The sequence below is a fragment of the Trichomycterus rosablanca genome, chromosome 10 (genome assembly GCF_030014385.1).
Source record: "Trichomycterus rosablanca isolate fTriRos1 chromosome 10, fTriRos1.hap1, whole genome shotgun sequence".
Lineage (NCBI taxonomy): Eukaryota > Metazoa > Chordata > Actinopteri > Siluriformes > Trichomycteridae > Trichomycterus > Trichomycterus rosablanca.
In genome coordinates this window covers 37026768-37043084 of record NC_085997.1, presented here as the reverse complement: position 1 = coordinate 37043084, position 16317 = coordinate 37026768, and the positions used below count along the sequence as shown (strand labels likewise).

Sequence of the window (16317 nt, the reverse complement as noted above, 5' to 3'; positions counted from 1 at the left end):
GTCTCAGCTTCTCTGTAATAAAATAAAATCACAATGAAAACTAAATATATATTTTCAAAAAATATACGTAATATGATTACATACAATGACTCAATCACTTTTAATCAATAACCTTAAAAACACATTTTACATTCACCTTCTTTCAAACTGTCATAATATTTTTATAGGTATGGGTAAGTTTACTTGTGAGGGGCATGTACTGTCCCCTCCAAAATACTGGCACCTCTGCAAAATGTGGTAATGTGGTAATGTGACAGAAGAGGCAGAACACAAGTGTATAACATCAGGATATTTATACTAATATATTTAATGTGATTAAATTATTGGAACACAGACTCGTAAGTACTCTTCTAGCAATAATACTCAGTACATAAATACTTACCTAGAAATTCTTCTAAATAAGGAGCTGCCCAAAATAGGAAAATAATTCTTACAAGATTTAGAGCTGAACAAGTAACTGCTTCTGCTAAAAACCCTGAAACAAACAAAAATCACTTCTAATAATTTGCATCTCAAATGAAGTAAATACACCAAACAAAAATTTTTATATTGTTAATTTTGTCTTTGTAAAGCAGAACCTTGATTTACTGGCACTGTTAATTACGGTCAATAAAAAGTACAAAAGTACAATATTTAGGCTCTCAGCCTGTAGCGATATATACTGAGTTTAGCCGAGTTTGATCACGCTGTTAAAAACAAACACAGCCAAACCAGCTTCATGTTTTATTAAATATCTGTAAAGAACTATTCTGATTTATTGTTCTTTTTAGTGGTACAGCATTAACAGTAAATAATGATTTTTGATTTTGCCTGTAAAGCAGTAGATTAACATTTATATTCTATCATCATTACTTAATTTAAAATGTAATAATTACTGACCATTTTAGTTTATTACTGGTTTGTATAGCATATCACATTATAATATAGAAGATATTATAGTTACTATAAGAGTTATTACGGTTACAATACCTATTACTACTATAATCTGTATGGGTTGTTTATCACTTGCTTTAATCACTTCCTGTTATTACAGAACATGGAGAAGCTGAATTCTGCTGACACCTAAACCAGACAGTAAACGTTGGTGTTGCAGAGGTAAGGAAGAGACTCACTGTCTGGCCTTCAGTTCCTCAGACATGAGAGTTTTATCTGTGTTTGTAGTTTTTTATTGTAATTATTTAACTTCTTCATTTTGTGCTGTTTATTGTTTTGACATTTATGACATTTACATGCTGTTTCATGTTCTGTGGTTGTACAGTGTCCATGAATATCTTGAAAGGTGCTTTTAAATATTATTATTATTATTATTATTATTATTATTATTATTATTATTATTATTATTAATATTAATATTATTATTATTATTTTAGGATGGAAGACCTGGCTGGTGGCACTATGAAGTTTCATTATTTTTATATACAGTGTATCACAAAAGTGAGTACACCCCTCACATTTCTGCAAATATTTCATTATATCTTTTCATGGGACAACACTATAGACATGAAACTTGGATATAACGTAGAGTAGTCAGTGTACAGCTTGTATAGCAGTGTAGATTTACTGTCTTCTGAAAATAACTCAACACACAGCCATTAATGTCTAAATAGCTGGCAACATAAGTGAGTACACCCCACAGTGAACATGTCCAAATTGTGCCCAAATGTGTCGTTGTCCCTCCCTGGTGTCATGTGTCAAGGTCCCAGGTGTAAATGGGGAGCAGGGCTGTTAAATTTGGTGTTTTGGGTACAATTCTCTCATACTGGCCACTGGATATTCAACATGGCACCTCATGGCAAAGAACTCTCTGAGGATGTGAGAAATAGAATTGTTGCTCTCCACAAAGATGGCCTGGGCTATAAGAAGATTGCTAACACCCTGAAACTGAGTCATGGTGGCCAAGGTCATACAGCGGTTTTCCAGGACAGGTTCCACTCGGAACAGGCTTCGCCAGGGTCGACCAAAGAAGTTGAGTCCACGTGTTCGGCGTCATATCCAGAGGTTGGCTTTAAATAATAGACACATGAGTGCTGCCAGCATTGTTGTAGAGGTTGAAGACGTGGGAGGTCAGCCTGTCAGTGCTCAGACCATACGCCGCACACTGCATCAACTCGGTCTGCATGGTCGTCATCCCAGAAGGAAGCTGACGCACAAGAAAGCCCGCAAACAGTTTGCTGAAGACAAGCAGTCCAAGAACATGGATTACTGGAATGCCCTGTGGTCTGACGAGACCAAGATAAACTTGTTTGGCTCAGATGGTGTCCAGCATGTGTGGCGGCGCCCTGGTGAGAAGTACCAAGACAACTGTCTCTTGCCTACAGTCAAGCATGGTGGTGGTAGCATCATGGTCTTGGGCTGCATGAGTGTTGCTGGCACTGGGGAGCTGCAGTTCATTGAGGGAAACATGAATTCCAACATGTACTGTGACATTCTGAAACAGAGCATGATCCCCTCCCTTTGAAAACTGGGCCTCATGGCAGTTTTCCAACAGGATAACGACCCCAAACACAACCTCCAAGATGACAACTGCCTTGCTGAGGAAGCTGAAGGTAAAGGTGATGGACTAAACCCAATTGAGCACCTGTGGCGCATCCTCAAGTGGAAGGTGGAGGAGTTCAAGGTGTCTAACATCCACCAGCTCCGTGATGTCATCATGGAGGAGTGGAAGAGGATTCCAGTAGCAACCTGTGCAGCTCTGGTGAATTCCATGCCCAGGAGGGTTAAGGCAGTGCTGGATAATAATGGTGGTCACACAAAATATTGACACTTTGGGCACAATTTGGACATGTTCACTGTGGGGTGTACTCACTTATGTTGCCAGCCATTTAGACATTAATGGCTGTGTGTTGAGTTATTTTCAGAAGACAGTAAATCTACACTGCTATACAAGCTGTACACTGACTACTCTAAGTTATATCCAAGTTTTATTTCTATAGTGTTGTCCCATGAAAAGATATAATAAAATATTTGCAGAAATGTGAGGGGTGTACTCACTTTTGTGATACACTGTATAAGTGGAAATTAGAAGTACTAGAAGTATATAAAATATTAAAACTGAAGCAGTTGAATATAATCTACACATGCAAAAAATATCTTTTGTATCTATTTGTATTAGAAGTATAAAGTCCAGTACGTACCCTCAACTACACCCCAAAGAATAAAGGCAAAGAATAAAGCCATATTTGGTAAAACAACAAGTGTGCACTGTATAGCCAAAGATCTTCTGCTGTAGTCTGTAAAAAATATGAATATTTGTTTGGATGCCTCATTTTAACACAATTAAGTAATGCTAATGTAACAATGTACTGTAGGATCTAAAATTTATAACTTTTAATCAAATGAAGACGTGACTTACTGTTGTTTTTTACATAAATAAATGCTGAAAAGCTCAACAGAAGTGACCCAAGTGCAACAAAACACAGGAAAAAAATCCCATAATGTAAAGAGGAAAAACCTGCAAACACAGAAATCAGAGATTCATTTTAATAATGTTGTTATAATGTAACATCTGACTGTAAATAAAACCCAAAACTGTTAATATTTTAATAATAGTACATGATTAACCACATTTTAGGTTCTAATAGCTGTGCACATTTTACCTACCACCATTGCTAAAGTGCTAAAGATTTTACTATACACTAAATAATCAAAATATGTGGATACCCCTCCAAAATATTAGGTTCAGATATTTCAGGCATACATTTTACCAAAAGGTGTATACAATAAATTATATAAAATAAACACTGATTAGGCATACCATTATGACCACCTTCCTAATATTGTGCATGGACACCCAGAAGGTGTGCTGTGGTATCTGGCACCAAGATGTCAGCAGCAGATTCTTTAATTCCTGTAAGTTGTGAGGTGGGGCCTCCATGGATCGGACTTGTTTGGCGAGCGAACTGAGATCTGGGGAATCTGGAGGCCAAGTCAACACCTCAAACTGGTTGTTGTGCTCCTCAAACCGTTCCTGAAGCATTTTAGCTTTGTGGCAGGGAGCATCATCCTGCTGAAAGAGGCCACAGCCATCAGGGAATAGCGTTTACATGAAAGGGTGAACATGGTCTGTAACAATGCTTAGGTAGGAGCTACGTGTCAAAGTAACATCCACATGGATGGCAGGACCCAAAGTTTTCCAGCAGAACGCAGAACGTCGCCCAAAGCATCACACTGCCTCTGCCAGCTCGCCTTCATCCCATAGTGCATCCTGGTGTCATGTGTTCCCCAGGTAAGCGACGTACACACACCCGGCCATCCACGTGATGTAAAAGAAAATGTGATTCATCAGACCAGGCCATTTCGTCCATTGCTCCGTGGTCCAGTTCTGATGCTCACGCACCCATTGTTGGAGCTGTCGGTGGTGGACAGGGGTCAGCATGGACACCCTGACTGGTCTGCGGCTATGCAGCCCCATACACAACAAACTGTGATGCTCTGTGTATTCTGACACCTTTCTATCAGAACCAGCATGAACTTCTTCAGCAGTTTGAGCTACAGGAGCTCGTCTGTTGGATCGGACCACACAGGCCAGCCTTCACTCCCCACATGCATCAATGAGCCTTGGCCGCCCATGACCCTGTTGCAGGTTTACCACTGTTCCTTCCTTGGACCACTTTTAATAGATACTGACCACTGCAGACCGGGACACACCCCACAAGAGCTGAAGTTTTGAAGATGCTCTGACCCAGTCATCTAGCCATCACAGTTTGGCCCTCGTCAAACTCGCTCAGATCCTCACGCTCGACCATTTTTCCTGCTTCTAACATCAACTTTGAGGATAAAATGTTCACTTGCCGCCTAATATATCCCCCCCACTAACAGATGCCATGATGAAGCGATAATCAGTGTTATTCACTTCACCTCTCAGTGCTTATAATGTTATTCCTAGTCGTTGTATGATTCCAACTTTGGGGCAACAGTAAGGTACATTAACTTTTACACAAATTTGGTGTAAAAGACCTTTAGTGGCTCTGACCTTAAACCAACTGAACATCTTTGTAATACATTTGGAATAGATTGGATTTTGAGCCAGGCCTTCTCAACCAATTTTCCAGACACCAAAATCTTATGGAAAGCTTTCCCAGAGGACTAGAGACTGTTACAGCTGCAAAATAAATACCCCACTAATTGTACTGGCAACTAAAATTTCATACCTAGGGTTTTTTAAATGCAGTTGGCTGCTTGGAGAAGTCAATTTGATTGTGTAAATCTCTTGCTTTAGCTGTTCTAGGCTCCACTAAACCTTCACATGTATACATTTGTATGATGATGTTGACTTACCAAGCTGCTGCACTTCCACAGTGGCGTTAGCTGATAAATCTTCATGAAACGCTACACACATGAACAGCCCTTTGTCCTCAGTTCTGACGTTCTTCAGTCTCAGTGAGAAGTTTCCTTTCTGAACTTCTTCATTGCTGAAGAGCTCAACTCTGTCTCTGTATCTCTCATCACTGGATTCTGTCAGAACCTCACCATATTCATACAGCAGAACTAAGATGCTTTCATCCACTTTCCTCCACTCAATCTGTTCTATCTGTTCTAGTGGTAAATGAGATTTGATTGAGCAATTCAGTGTGACATCTTCACCGGCGTGAGCAGATACAGCGTGACCTCCAGTTACAATCAGATGATCTGAAAGAAGAATTGTTAGAAAGATCTTTACAGGAAACCATTTAAACTGGAACAAATGAAATCAGGATTCATTCACCTGGTTCCTTTATTTCAATTGAAGCTTCATTAGATTCCTTCCCTGTATAAACCACACATCTGTAAACTCCTGCATCTTTACTGGTTACATTAGTAAGTAAGAGTGAGAAGTTTCCATGTTTGACCTCCTCAGAGAAGAAATGTGCTCGTTCTCTGTAATCCTGGTTCTGAGACTCTGGTTCACTTTGTCCATTCTGCCACAAATGAACTAAAGTGTCGGTTCTCTTCCACTCCACTTCCAGCTCATCCATCGGTAGAGGAGTTTCAACACAGCAGGGTAACATCACTGAGCCACCAAGCTGGATACTCAGAGGGTCAGAAGGACCCAGCACACGGAACCCTGAAATAAACCAAAACATTGTTAAGAACACTTGGTTTACTGGTTCTCTGCTTTAGTTTGGACCTGAACACTACTGCTGATTATTTCTTTCTTTATCAGTTTTGTCTTTTAGAGTACGTGTGGTAGCCAGTGGCACAGGAAACATTGCACAGATAAAATAAATAGATTCCACTTTCTTCAAACTAAACCCAGCAAGTAGCCTTCCAAATAGTTTTCAATAGCTAATATGGATGTGACATCTTGTTTTAGATTTTAAGACTATAAAACCTCAAAGGGCTGCCATCTTTTGCTATAAGACAAGATAAGATTCCTTCATTGATCCCCATGTGGGAAATTCAACTGTTTTAGCAGCTCCAGCACAGAGTGATACAGTAAAAGATAGAGTAAATAAAATAGGGTAAATAAAATAAAAGTATTAACTATATAAGTACAATTATTATTATACAACAGGAATAATGTTTCACATTGTCAAATGCAGAAAAAAGTGTGGGAAGAAGGATCTTTGAGTTATTGTGTGTGTGTGTGTGGGGGGGGGGGGGGGGGGGGGGGGTGTCAGTGTCAGGACATTTTGTATATTCTGCTATTGTTATGCAGTCTGATGGCAGTGGGCACAAAAGAACGTCTGAAGCTCTCTGTCTTGCTGTTACACGCCAGCCTAGGGTATCTGTGTGTCTCATGGACCAAAATTACACACACCAATTTCACACTGAAGTGAGCTTCACAATTACAAATGATACAATAATAGATAAAATAATACAGTCAAAACAAGCTTCTCTCCAGGGGTAAGCAAGGCCAAAATAATAAACAAAACCCACACTAACTTTAAACCCAAACCTCTTACTAACCTGACCAAAAAATTAAGGAAACAAAAATGATTAAATGAGCCTGTGACTAAATGAACTGCTGAGCCACAGTTCCTCATTGAGAGGTTGAGAGGGATTGTCCAGGATGGCTCTGATTTTGTCCTTTCACCCACGACCTCCAGACTGTTCAGCTCCAGACCCACCACAGAGCTGGCTGTCTTCACCAGCTTATTCAGTTTGTTGGCTTCTCCAGCCTTTATGTCACCACCCCAGCACACCACAGCAAAAAAGTGCACAAATGACTTCAGCCTCCTCAGAAAGAACAGCCTACGTTGGCCTTTTCTATAGAAAGCATCAGTAGTATGTGTCCAGTGTAGTTTACTGTTAATATTTACCCCAAGGTACTTGTAGAAATCCACCTTCTCTACTTCCTTTCCCTGAATGAATACAGAGACAGGGGGCTTTTGTACCTCTGGTAATCTACCACAGTCTCTTTGGTCTTTCTTCTGTTGAGCTTCAGGTCATTTTTACTGCACCACATGGTGAAGCTCTCGATCAGTCATCTGTACTTGTTGTCCCTGGTGATGCATCCAACAATGGAGTAGTCATCGGAACAATTTTGGAGTAGCTACAGTGGTGCTTGAAAGTTTGTGAACCCTTTAGAATTTTCTATATTTCTGCATAAATATGACCTAAAAAATTATCAGATTTTCACACAAGTCCTAAAAGTAGATAAAGAGATCCCAGTTAAACAAATGAGACAAAAATATTATACTTGGTCATTTATTTTTTGAGGAAAATGATCCAATATTACATATTTGTGAGTGGCAAAAGTATGTGAACCTCTAGGATTCGCAGTTAATTTGAAGGTGAAATTAGAGTCAGGTGTTTTCAATCAATGGGATGACAATCAGGTGTGAGTGGGCACCCTGTTTTATTTAAAGAACAGTGATCTATCAAAGTCTGCTCTTCACAACACATGTTTGTATCATGGCACGAACAAAGGAGATTTCTGAGGACCTCAGAAAAAGAGTTGTTGATGCTCATCAGGCTGGAAAAGGTTACAAAACCATCTCTAAAGAGTTTGGACTCTACCAATCCAAGACCATTGTTACCCTCCCCAGGAGTGGTCCACCAACAAAGATCACTCCAAGAGCAAGGCATGTAATAGTCGGCGAGGTCACAAAGGACCCCAGGGTAACTTCTAAGCAACTGAAGGCCTCTCTCACATTGGCTAATGTTAATGTTCATGAGTCCACCATCAGGAGAACACTGAACAACAATGGTGTGCATGGCAGGGTTGCAAGGAGAAAGCCACTGCTCTCCAAAAAGAACATTGCTGCTCGTCTGCAGTTTGCTACAGATCACGTGGACAAGCCAGAAGGCTATTGGAAGAATGTTTTGTGGACGGATGAGACCAAAATAGAACTTTTTGGTTTAAATGAAAAGCGTTATGTTTGGAGAAAGGAAAACACTGCATTCCAGCATAAGAACCTTATCCCATCTGTGAAACATGGTGGTGGTAGTATCATGGTTTGGGCCTGTTTTGCTGCATCTGGGCCAGGACGGCTTGCCATCATTGATGGAACAATGAATTCTGAATTATATCAGAGAATTCTAAAGGAAAATGGTTAAAGAAGAATAAAGTTAATGTTTTGGAATGGCCAAGTCAAAGTCCTGACCTTAATAAAATCGAAATGTTGTGGAAGGACCTGAAGTGAGCAGTTAATGTGAGGAAACCCACCAACATCCCAGAGTTGAAGCTGTTCTGTACGCAGGAATGGGCTAAAGTTCCTCCAAGCCGGTGTGCAGGACTGATCAACAGTTACCGGAAACGTTTAGTTGCAGTTATTGCTGCAAGGGGGGGTCACACCAGATACTGAAAGCAAAGGTTCACATACTTTTGCCACTCACAAATATGTAATATTGGATCATTTTCCTCAATAAATAAATGACCAAGTACAATAATTGTCTCATTTGTTTAACTGGGTTCTCTTTATCTACTTTTAGGACTTCTGATTATGTTTTAGGTCATATTTATGCAGAAATATAGAAAATTCTAAAGGGTTCACAAACTTTCAAGCACCACTGTAATCTCCAGCTGTAAGCCTTAAAGAATATTTGACTTGCCAAATATCCTCATTACTGTGCTTGGAGGGAAAATAAACCTGCTTTCTTATTCAGGCATGTCCCATTATTTATTATTGCTTAAAATTAAACTTGTGTGTAGCTACTTTCTCACTGACCAACTAATTAACTAATGAAAAGTTTCACTTTCATGTCTTAAATATTTTGGGTATTTGGGGCTTTTTATGTTGATGACTGACTAAAGATAGTGAGTTTTTTACACTTCGGTGAAATAATAATAATAATAATAACAATAATAATAATATAGTAACAAGCTTTTTTATTTTCTATTTATGCATTTTTTCCCAGTCCAGTCGTCTACAATTACCAGAATTCTGCTGCAACGTTACACGCTCCATCTGACGTGTGTGCAGTACTGAATGTTTACCTGCTCATGGCGGTTTCAACTTAACTTTTAAAATTCAAACATGCACAGACACACACACACACACACACACACACACACACACCTGGATAAAGAAACAAGTTTTTAACATTGTGACTATTGCTGGTGTTTTAGTGTTCTGATGACATGAGGTGATGTTTACAGCCACACAGTCAGTTCAGAAGAAACTGCACATGAGGAAATAAAGCTGCTGTTACACCACTGATGGTACTCGTGCTGTATGTGCAGTCTAGACCTAAATCAGCAAACAAATAATTTAATTTAAGAACAAAAACACAAGTTTGTAGCTCATATTAACAGAAAGAATCATTATTTCAAACAGAAAGGCCACCGAGTGTAAAACCTGCTCCTGTGTAAATCTTGTAGTGAAAATCTGATAGTTGATCGTTCAAATATTTGCAGTACAAATAAACAGATTACTTACATTTTACGTTTTTTTCTGTAGCTAAATTGCAAATTTAATGATATTTCAGTAACAGTTCAATAAACTCACAAACAGAATAATGATTAAAAGTGAAGTTTACCATCACAGTTGATTATTAACGCTGACAGAAGAAATAAAACCGTTCGATCCATCGTTTGTACAGAGGCTGAATGAAGAAACGTTTACTTTCACTTTCACTCTTGCTGTGGTGCCACACCCACTGTAGCAGTGCTGTGGAAACCCCCTGATAACACTATCAAATAACACCAAAGATCTTTACAACTAAAAATGAAAGATCAAAAGTCACTGTCACTTTAGTCCCTGAACTGTTTGCACTGGAACTTAAAGAATAAACTGGTACTGCTGTGCTGCATAAACCAACATTCATGGTGTTAAGTCTCTCTATTCCTGTTTTAACATCTACAACATAACACAACGCAGAGGAAGAATAGCACCGACAGGGGGCAGCACGACTCCTAACACTGATCACGGCTTACAGTAACATCACAAACATTTATAATTCACACCGTAAAACCTGAAAATATCAGAATATGGATTGCAGGGATTTTTGCTATATCACTGCTGTATGATTATTACTACAATAAACTACAATAGTGTAACAGACTTTTATGTAAGAATGAGTTATATTAAATGCCCTGTTGGGGCGCTGTAAAATGTTATTGTTTTGGTGTGGAAATGAGAGAAGAAAAAAAAGTAAAGTTCGTGCTGGTTCATGTTCACTCTTACCCCTTTTCCACCAAAAAAACCCTGGTTCTTGAACCGGTTCTGTTCAGGTTTTTCTGAACCTTGGTGTTCTGTAGAGAACCAACCCGCGTTTCCACCAGTTTTTGAGAACAAGGCAGCGTCATCAGCGGTGGGTGTTACTTACTAAGAGTTAAGAGTAGTAATATCATGGTGGAGCGTGTGGTTTATGTGCGAGCTTTTGTGCTGCTGTTACAGATGTTTGTTTTTATGTAAAAAGCATCGATCTAACAATCGGTGATAAGAAGACGTGACGAGTTTGCCTCAGTTTTTGTTTTCTTTAGTTTATTGACGTGAGAAGCGTTTTGCGCTTCGGTTTCACCGCGACTCTCGGCGGAGATAGCCGGTTTACTCGCTAACGCGCTATGCTGTACAACACGACCCGCCCACAGATGGACGTCATGGTTCGGGCTGAAAAACCAAGTATTCTGTGGTGCCAGATTGGCCCGCTAGTTCACTGTCTGGAACCTCTTTTTTCCGGTGGAAACACGCAGAACCGGTTCAAAATCAAGTTCGGGAACCGGAACGGGCTCCGTGCCGCGTCGGTGGAAAAGGGGTATCTGTGTCCGTGTGCGCTTATTCTTTTATTAACTTTTATGTGGTTAAACGAACCCTATAGATAGCTCGGTTACATTGGTGGCAGCGGTGTTTCTTTTTTACGCATTTCGGACTTCTATGTAAAAGTGCGCGGTCGCGTTTTATGCTGTTTGATGCAGTTAGCTTCTTCAGTATAGTTAGCTTTTTAGCTCATACGTGCGCGCACTTCAACATGTGGATGGACGATATCGGAAGCGGCAGAAACAGCGTTTCACGCGGTGGATTAAAAATAGAACTACCTGCTCCGTTTACTTGAGACGGGAAGCAGAGCTTTCTCAGCTTGGCGCTAACTGAGGATGCTACTGAATATGACTACGAGCTAGTAAGAATTCTTCCTACACGACTGGGTCAAGCTGCGTTTTTACTTTTGGGACAGTTTTCCTGCGGCTGTGCAATCAGATTATACTGCAGTTAAGGAGAGACTAAACAAGGCTTTCGGGCAGAAACAGTTTTGGACCGTTTCAAAGCTAACTTGGCTGCCCGTTTGCGGGTTCCTAACGAGAGTCTGGAAGTTTATGCTGCAGACATTAACAGATTGGTGCAGGAGGCGTTCCCAGAGTATGGTGATGTGGCGCAGAGACAGGAGGAGGCCCTGATTATAGCAGGACGATGTGAAAATGCCAGGGAGTCCTTAAGAGCTGACTGTGTGAGTGCCTACACCGACAATCACATTGCTAGAGAACCAATGACTGTACATTCAGTGTCTGAGAGCAGTGGTCTAAGGAGAGCGGTTGATAAGCTTAGTGAGGATTTGTTTACATTACGACTGGAAATGAAGGAGATGCTGGAGGTAAACAGGAGGTTACAGACCACAGCGTGGGGTGCTGAGAACAGGCGTGGTTTTTGTTCACCTTCTCGTTCCTGGTGCAACTGCAGCTGCAACGAACGGGGATGTCAGTCTTGGGTGAATCGAGATCAACAAAGGGGCCGGTTGCCAGACCGCCAAACCCAGCGTAATACTGATTACAGCTCAGACGTTCGGCATCAGGACCAAGTGCAGCCATCCTTTTCTAGGGCAGCGGGACGGCGGAGCCCAAGTCCTGGGTGGCGCTCTTGTGGTGAGGAAGATCAGACACACCGTTCTGTGCGTTTCCAGTCACCTCAACGTGATCGCGGTGCCACTCAGCCGGGAAACAGACGGTAGCTGATGTCGAGGCCCAGACGTCAGCTTCTACACTAAGGGGCCAGTCAATTCAGCACGTCCCAACAGACACAGTTAATGTTGATTTTTGTGAAGGGGCTTCTGTGTCACTTAATAGCGCAGCATTTTGTATGTCAGTCCCTGCTCTGCGTAGCCGGCCCTTGATCGAAACCTATGTAGGCTCCCGTGCTGTGAATGGACAGATGTTGGACACGTTGGGTACTATGATTGTGACTTTCAGGCTGGGGTCAATGATGTGGCAGCACATGTTCCATGTTCTTAGGGAATCTACTCAGGCAGTACTGTTAGGCATGGATTTTCTGGTGAGAAATCATGCTCAGCTAGATTTGGACATGGGGGTTCTAAAACTGTGGGACACTCAGGTGCCCTTTTTGCGGAGTGCGGAAGTGGTTCCTGAATGCTGTAATGTTTCTCTGGCCCTAACAGTTACTGTACCTCCCCTTAGTGAGACGCTAGTGCCAGTTAACGTATACGCTCCTAGCACTTCTGATATGACATCGGTTACTTTCGAGGGTTACTTAGAGCCTAATGTACCTGAGACTACTGGGGTAGTGATTGCACACATAGTTACCAGTGTCAAGGATGGTGCCTCGGTGGCCCGTGTGTTAAATCCAACAACAGAGGGCAAAAAGCACAACAAACATGCTACTGGCCTTCCATGCTACAGTGACATTAGGCGCTGGTGTGAACAATGCGAGGCTTGTCAGACGCGTAAGTCTCCTGTGCCACAACATCGTGCACCCATGGGGGGGTTGCCTGTTAGTCGGCCTCTACAAAGAGTGGCTGCGGACATTCTAGAGCTGCCAGTGACATCCAAGGGTAATAGGTATGTTCTTGTGGTGGAGGACTACTTTACCAAGTTTGTAAATCTGTACGCACTCTCAAACCAGACAGCACAATCAGTGGCCCAATGTCTATTTGATGACTATGTTCTGTTACACGGTGTTCCAAACCTTGCATAGCGATCAGGGCCGTCAGTTTGAGGCGGAGGTAATTCAAGGGCTCTGTCGGTTGTTAGGGATTAAGAAAACCCGCACCACGGCCTATAATCCCAAGTCAGATGGCATGGTGGAGCGCCATAACAGAACGCTGATTGATCAGTTAGCCAAGCAGCTGCTTTCTTGTGGGGGTGAGTGGGACAATTTTTTAAAACAGACTGCTTTCGCTTACAACACGTCCAAACACAGCAGCACTCATTTCAGCCCTTTCTTCCTGATGCATGGCCGTGAGGCATGGGTTCCTGTTGATGTGCTGGTACCATCCACGTTGCTGGGGTCTCAGGGGCTCGGGTCCCACACCCAATTCGTATCATCTCTGGTGCAGCGGCTTGAGAGGGCCTTTGGGACGACTAGGCTAAATTTGGCTGAGGCTCGAGAACATCAGAAATTGTACTGTGATGAAGGGGTCCGGCACCGTCCGTATGTAGTGGGTAGTTTAGTTTGGTTAAATAATCCCACAGAGAGTCGTACTAAGTTGGCACCACATTGGAAAGGCCCTTATCAGGTTACACAGGTGATGGAGTCAGGTGAGGAATCCGGCCTAACCTACACCATTACTAACCCTATGGACCTGGGGGAACATGTTCAGGTGGTTCACCATAACAGGTTAAAGCCATATACGCTGCCTCTGCCCTCTGTGCCTTCTTCTCCAAATCATTCGTCCCCAGCGGCCCAGGCTCCTGCCACACAGCCAGCTCTTCCAGGGTTGGGTGGCTTATCTAATGATCTGGAGGATGGTCTGGGATTACCAGAGTCCAGGGCTGCTGTGTCCCGCACTGGACGTGTCCTGCGTGCCCCATCTCACTTTCAGGACTTTGTTATATATTAATTAAGGTTGAATATATGGGGTTGTATTGGGGTTATGTGCTGTTGCCACTTTTCTGCCCAGTTTTTGGTATGTTTTCAATGAAAATGTTTTGTTTTCTTAAAAAAAAAAAAAGAAAAAGAAAAAAATAAGAAGAACAAAAGTGGACAAACAACAGGTGACATGCTCAAGTGCACTAGGGATTTTGTTAAAGATGCACTAACATTTAGTGTTTATTTTATAATTTGTTTTGTTTATTTTTACAGTTTGTGATTTTGTTTAGTAATGAGCATGGTATAAACGAGGACTTTATAATGGGGGGGGGGGGGGGGGGGGGCGTATGTAAAAGACTTTTATGTAAGAATGAGTTATATTGAATGCCCTATTGGGGCGCTGTAAAATGTTATTGTTTTGGTGTGGAAAGGAGGCGAGAGGAAGAAAGTAAAGTTCGTGCTGGTTCATGTTCACTCTGTGTCCGTGTGCGCTTATTCTTTTATTAACTTTTATGTGGTTAAACGAACCCTATAGAAAGCTCGGTTACATGATTTTATGTTTGCTGTGGAAGCGCTTTATCCTGAAATGTTACTAAAATATAAATGTTATGAGAAGGTAAATGAATTATGTGTGTATGTATGTGTGACATCCTACAGTGGAACTGCGACTCTGTCCAGGGTATAGGGGTGAGTAAATAAATAAATGTATAAAGCCTTTCATTCAGGCGAATTTAGACGCTGCGTAAGGGGCCTTGGGATGCAGGATGTGTTGGGTGCAGAAAGCAGTACCACACCACCGTGTTTACATCGGAGTGGGTTAAAAGTTTAGGACTCATTTATTAGTGTTGCTGTATAACAGTGACTGTAAACTGCAGCACTAAAACCGCTCATTCCGGTTCAAAATGGTAAGAATCTCCTCTAGCATTTAGGCTACTGTAAGAGTTAGCTTAGCTAGTAGCCAAACACTGACGAGCACATTAATCCAACATTATCTTTTCACACCCGTTTTAATTATTAACGCAGTGGCAGGATGATCCTGAATACAGGTGGGAAAATAACACACAGCTACAGCAGTGTTGTGTTAATTACAGTGGTTTTGTTTAAATTTATTTAAAAAGAAACGAGACGTTTTTAATGTTGACTTTATTACATGAAAGAAGCTTCACTCCAAACTAGGGTACAGTGCACTACTGGGTTTGACCACATGAGGCGCCACTGTGCAGCATTTTAAAAAGCTTCGAGTAATGAACCCAGTTCAGAACCAGTTTGCAGGAAAGCTTCGTTTTACCATCACTGGTTTAAGCGTTTAATTGATTAGAAAAAAAAACTTCTCTGTGGTGGACCAGAGCAGTCCAGGTTTGTTGTTTGGGACAGTGTAAGTTTTCACAGAGCTGCTCAGGTACACAGTTGGTTCTCTGATCACCAGAACATCACATGTGAAGTCGATGAGATCTTGTGGTCGGACCCAAATAAACACGATTCACGATTTTTTTTATACAGTATATACAGAATGTGTTGCTGTGCTTTTTATGCAAAATACAGTAAATAAAAATAAACAGTATAACAAAATCATTTCCCATTGTAATGTTTTAGTTATGGTATATACAGTATGTACTGAATTAACATAGATAACTTGTATATTTGTAATAATACATGTACACATGAGTACTATAATAACATTTTACAGCAGAATTTTTATCACATTGATGTGTAGTTGTTATGTAGCAAAAGCTGTCAATTTATATGAAGTGTTTGCTTTGTCCAAAAGTGTGAGACGTTTTGCATGTTGTGTGTGTGTGTGTGTGTGTGTGTGTGTGTGTGTGGCTTTGGCTGCTGTGTGTTAAGATTTGACAAAAGGAGACAGTTTCAGAAACAGGGTTTGTAATCATTAGTGGTGTAAAAAATTGTAAAATCATTTACATTTGCGGAATGGCCTCCTAATTTCTCATTAGTGTTTATGATTTACTACAGCTGGTCAGACCTCTCTACACGTGATAAATGAGCAAGTTCAACTGCACCTATTAAATAGCACGTGGAACAGTCGTCTCTTTCCAAGGTTGGGAAGAAAACACAAACTGTGACCTCATGCTTGGTGAAAATTTGCCCACATGGTCAGATGTAACCCAAGAACCACCAGAAAACAGATCAGCACCTAAATTTAAACCTGAGTGCCAAGCACTTGCACCCATATCATTAG

At 41.2% G+C, this 16317-nt stretch overlaps 1 protein-coding gene across 1 annotated transcript; it reads right to left on the bottom strand.

Moving 5' to 3' along the window:
* Nucleotides 1–104: 104 nt before the first annotated feature.
* On the bottom strand, nt 105–9956 carry LOC134322117 (programmed cell death 1 ligand 1-like). Its single transcript, XM_063003987.1, has 7 exons — nt 9904–9956; nt 5705–6043; nt 5278–5628; nt 3353–3451; nt 3135–3230; nt 383–475; nt 105–112 (listed from the first exon to the last, which is right to left on the bottom strand). The coding sequence occupies exons 1-7, from the start codon at nt 9953–9955 to the stop codon at nt 105–107; spliced, it is 1038 nt and encodes a 345-aa protein (XP_062860057.1). The 5' UTR covers nt 9956.
* Nucleotides 9957–16317: the final 6361 nt, after the last annotated feature.